At 38.5% G+C, this 4601-nt stretch overlaps 2 protein-coding genes across 2 annotated transcripts in view; both read right to left on the bottom strand.

Annotated features, from left to right (window-relative positions):
- cenpt (centromere protein T) overlaps positions 1 to 2272 on the bottom strand; it is a 7618-nt gene extending 5346 nt beyond the window's left edge. Inside the window, exons 1-6 of the mRNA XM_014013918.1 lie at positions 2007 to 2272; positions 1715 to 1835; positions 1488 to 1626; positions 1316 to 1409; positions 882 to 1018; positions 728 to 785 (exon numbers count right to left, since the gene is read on the bottom strand). Coding sequence (XP_013869372.1) covers positions 728 to 785; positions 882 to 1018; positions 1316 to 1409; positions 1488 to 1626; positions 1715 to 1835; positions 2007 to 2095 — 638 coding nt within the window. The 5' untranslated portion in view covers positions 2096 to 2272. The remainder of the gene's footprint in view (positions 1 to 727; positions 786 to 881; positions 1019 to 1315; positions 1410 to 1487; positions 1627 to 1714; positions 1836 to 2006) is intronic.
- Positions 2273 to 3564: 1292 nt separating this feature from the next.
- Positions 3565 to 4601, bottom strand: part of ndufa4b (NDUFA4 mitochondrial complex associated b) — a 3258-nt gene continuing 2221 nt past the window's right edge. The window contains exons 2-4 of the mRNA XM_014013968.1: positions 4152 to 4240; positions 3973 to 4033; positions 3565 to 3881 (exon numbers count right to left, since the gene is read on the bottom strand). Coding sequence (XP_013869422.1) covers positions 3825 to 3881; positions 3973 to 4033; positions 4152 to 4240 — 207 coding nt within the window. The 3' untranslated portion in view covers positions 3565 to 3824. The remainder of the gene's footprint in view (positions 3882 to 3972; positions 4034 to 4151; positions 4241 to 4601) is intronic.

The raw sequence follows: 4601 nt of genomic DNA, 5'->3' as shown, positions 1-4601 counted from the left end.
GCCTGTAGATGAGTGTAAACTACAGACCGCTGGCCTGTAGATGAGTGTAAACTGCAGAGTCCTGACCTGATGATGTAGCTCGTCTGTGCTGGCTCATTCTTTTGAACGGTGGCTGCTTTGTTTCCCCGATGTATAACTGATCACAGTCCTCCTGACACTTAACAGCATATACTATATTACTCTGTTTTTGCCGGGGAACTGGATCTTTGGGGTGAACTAATCTTTGTCGTAACATGTTTTGGGGTTTGAAAGCCACTGGGACGTCATGTTTTGAGAATAAACGTCTCAGTTTCTCAGAAACTCCCGCCACATACGGAATGAGGGTTCATTCCATTCATTCACATAACACGACACGGGTCAGGTGATGGGGCACATGACCCTCTATGAACAATAGAGCTAATCAAACCTATTGTTAGGCGATGCCCCTCTTTTGCATGTGACTAACCTGTTTGTCCATGTGGAGGCAGGGCTTATAAGGCTGAGTTCACCTGAAACTCATCAGACTGAAGAAGTCTCTTGAAGGAGAGACGAAAAATGTTTCACTAAAGAAGAACCCATCCAGAGGACCTACTTATTTTTTCTTTTTGTTTTTTTCTACCTGGATTACTGAGATGCATCAGGACATGAAGTGTGTTTTTCATTTTTCATTTCATCATTTGATCTGATCAATTTACATCTAAAATATTAACCAATTAAAACTTTGCTTTGAAGGTTTTTCACAGTTTACCTTGATAAAGAAAGGGATGAAGAGTCGCCTGCTGAGTTTTCAGGTTCCTCTCCAGCATCTGTAAGCACACACACAATCTGTATTACACACGCATATACATATAATAGCATTTCTACAATAAAGTAGAGGTGTGAATTTATGATAAGAATTTTACAGTTTCCAGGTTTCAGTCGCTTCTCAAAAGCCGTGACATCAAGGCTCTGGCGTGGTCTCTTTCTGCTCAGTCCCTTTGCAATGCTTGCAACATTGCTAATAGTTAGATCAGGCAGATCCAACCCTGACAGCTCAATACTGAAAGTCAAGAAAACACTGGATTAACTCACAAAGAACAAGTCTAGCTTTTATCTACAAAAAGCTAACATTAAAAAAGTTGTTAAAAGTAAAACTAAACGTTTGTGACTTAATGCATGTGCATACAGAGCAGGTAAATGGTAATGAACCCAAAAACGTTTTGGGGTCCAGATTATTGGCTGTATGTGAATTCACTCAATAAGAGCTGACAACTTGGAGTAACTCAAAACAAATTACAAATGACAAATAATCTGAACAGACTCTAAATGTCATCATCCTGTTACATATATAGCTCACCTAGAATTTGTTTTTATGGCAGTTTCGTCAGCTGATTGCTGATCAGGCTCTTCAGAGTGCTCCCTCTCATGAACGGCAGGAGACCTCACAGGCTCTGAAACGTGCGATGATGTGATTAAGTCAACAAGTAAAGGCTTTAATATTAAACAATAAGTTAGGTAAATGCACATACCGGTTTGTAGAATATTTCTCAGTAAGTGTCTTGGGGTGTCTTCATTGCTGACAAGCATTGAGACAGAAGGCCGCTTTTCAAGCACAACTGAKGGGGTCCTTAGTTTAGTTGTGGCAGACAGTGATTTTCTGATTATGCTCTACAAACAGATACATATATATGTCACGCTTAGGCAGATTTTAAAAATACAGTTTCAGCTGATASACTTTTTTTTGTCTCCTCCTCACTTCATGAATCTTGTGTTTCAGGCTGCGCCTCAGCACGTCCTGGGGGGTTTGGGCTTCAGATTTTTTCCTGCTCAGTCTGCTGCTGCGCCGGAGACTGCTGCTACTCGGTGCCTGTGAGTCACTAAATTCAAGACAGCTTGTTATAATTTAACAATRCCACACGTAAACAGCACAAAACTGGTATCATTTGGGCGCTTTGACGCACTTTGTGTAAGCTGTGCTAAGTAACGTTCTATGTCTAAATAAGTCTAATATGTTGTGTTGTCTATTAAATCCGAAATAAAAGCACTACCTGCGAGTGACAGGGGTCCTAGCAGGCTCGGTACTGAGAATATGTTTCAGCAGAACCCGAGCAGATAAATCCTCCGWGGGGTCCATCATTCAAACTCCAAGGTAGATGGGGGAAAAAATTATCATTTTACGATATTCGGTTGAAGGATAAACAAGTTTTAACCAACAAAACTAWGTCAAGCAGTACTGTTTTCCTGGGGTCTAAATTAGACAAACACGATTCGTTTTCTTCTGTTCCTTACTGTTGTCCAAACGGGAGGCTGGCTACTTGTTTTTATACCGTCCCGCGTTAATTTTGAGTGAAATCTCGCGAGAAGACAGCGGCCTTGATTCTTCTTCTATGTTTTCTTTTTAGCGATTACCAAATAGGTCGCCATCTAGTGGATCAGAGCGTGAATAGGAGAAATGCAGGGTAAAATAAACTATTTTTCATTTGAGGTTTATGCTTGGTAATAACCTAATTTGAACTCCTATTTTAAATATGGTATCTTCAAATATATTTTTGATGACACAAATTATTTTTGTGCATTTTCTGTTCTAAAAACGGATATTGTCATGTACAGATACAATGCATCTTGGGTTTAGTTAATTTAGTCATTACTAATATTGCTATTTTTTTTTCACTTATGGTACACGTATGTTAATCATAACCTGAAAAAAACCTGTCTGCACATACGTATACTTCTGTATTAATTTGTCACCCACTACCAACAATTATACACCATCATGTTTCTGCTACTGTGTTTGTCTGTAGTTTTAGCAAAATATTTCATGAAACCACTGAACAGATTTTATTAAACTTTCAAAAAATATTCACTGGGTGCCATTGACCTTTTGGAGTCAAATCAGTTCTAGGTGGCAACCACATTCAATCGGCCTTTAAAAAACCAAGAATTTGTTATAGCTCAGTCATTTTTACAAATATTAGGCTAAACAGTTTTGTAGTAGTAGCTGAGTAGTATCCCCAACACATAGGCCTACTCTGAGTGCTACATATTGCACAATATTTTTGCTTAAAATTGACATTAAAGGTTGGCGTTAGCCCTGTCTGTTAGCAAAACATCTCTTTTCCCAGCATATGGTTTTAGTCCTAAATCTCTGAACAGTGGTGAGCAATRTGTCTTATAAAGCCCAGAGCCAGTCAGTGTTGGGACAACTTTCCTGATGCTCTGCACAGTTAATGTTGCTAAACAAAACCAGAGTTTATAAATCCTTGTGATGCTTGTCAGGTAGTTTTTCCTAATCATGTTTTGTTTTTATTCCACCCAGGCTGCACAACAGTTTCTAAGCTGGCTCCACCCAAGTTATTCATTTACCTCCTTTGGAGTGTATTTTCAGATCACATAGGTCACTAACATCTTCTGTCATTTTCAAATCATTTTCACCTGTTTGCAAAGGATAAAAAATGTGATTAAATGCTTTTAGAAACAGCAGCTTCATTTGGACTGACAGTGAGTTCATGAAATCCTGCTGAAATGCAAATAAAAAGGTAATATAACTTTGACAATACCCAGATTTATTTATCTCTCAGTATCTCTAAATAAAACACAAGAGACATGTGATTGTTTAAATAATTAATTTACAACAAATGCAAACAAAACAATACATCTGCAAATAGGAAACAGGTGGTAGCCTGTTTTATATTTTTTATATACAGTATGTTTTATATATCTGCACATTAAAGAACTCCCTTCCCTTCTGAAAATTAACCCGTGAATAAAAATAATTCAACTAGATTTTCATTTCACGGGTGTTTGTTTTCGACAAAAAATAAAAGTAGACAACTTCTCGCTTTCGCGGAATGAGGCAACCCGCTGACTTAGAAGTCAGGTCGATCCTTCTTCAGTTTGGAGTAATCCATGTTTACTGCAAACATCTGGAAACGCAAACACAGAGAGGGGAAATTCACACAATCAGGGGGATGAAGGCAATGCGAGGCTTAAGAAAAACAATGTTAGAGCTCATACTTTGTACTGCTGATTGGGTTCCATTTTATTCCAGGGCTCAGGGTTGTTTCTGCGATCCCATCTGAAAAAATAAAAATAAACCTTTTAGTGAAACAACACATCAAATATAGCCAGACTATCAAATGTAAATGCTAACAAAAMTCCAGCTGAGGGAAAAAGCTGTGTCAGGTGATACTTACGAGACATCAGGGTTTTTCAGAGCCAGTCTGGCCAGGTACAGCGTGCTCATTGCTGACCCCGCACCAATGAAGATGAAAAGAGGGATCAGCTGGACACAAACACATGCAGAGGTTTATTTTAGCCAAATACTCACAGTAAAAACCTCCAGTCTTAAAGATGATTATGGTAAGGGCAAACCAGTAAAGGAACAGCCTGTGGCTTGACTGAGGTTCAAGCACAGACTAAATTTCACCCCACTGGACTCAGATTTTTTTTCCCCTCACATTTTTAATAAAAATAACAGATATTTGCTTTTTAAATCAGTGCAACCAGTAGAAAAGTWGCAGATGACTCGACCAGCAGGGCACAAAAACATACAGCGGGTAAAATAAGTATTGAACACATCACCATTTTTCTCAGTAAATATATTACTAGAGGTGCTAATGACATGAAATTTTCACCAGATGTCG

Source organism: Austrofundulus limnaeus, unplaced genomic scaffold (assembly GCF_001266775.1).
Source record: "Austrofundulus limnaeus strain Quisiro unplaced genomic scaffold, Austrofundulus_limnaeus-1.0 Scaffold108, whole genome shotgun sequence".
Taxonomy (NCBI): Eukaryota; Metazoa; Chordata; class Actinopteri; order Cyprinodontiformes; family Rivulidae; genus Austrofundulus; species Austrofundulus limnaeus.
Note: the sequence above shows the minus strand (reverse complement) of the source record. Positions and strands in the feature narration are given on the sequence as shown.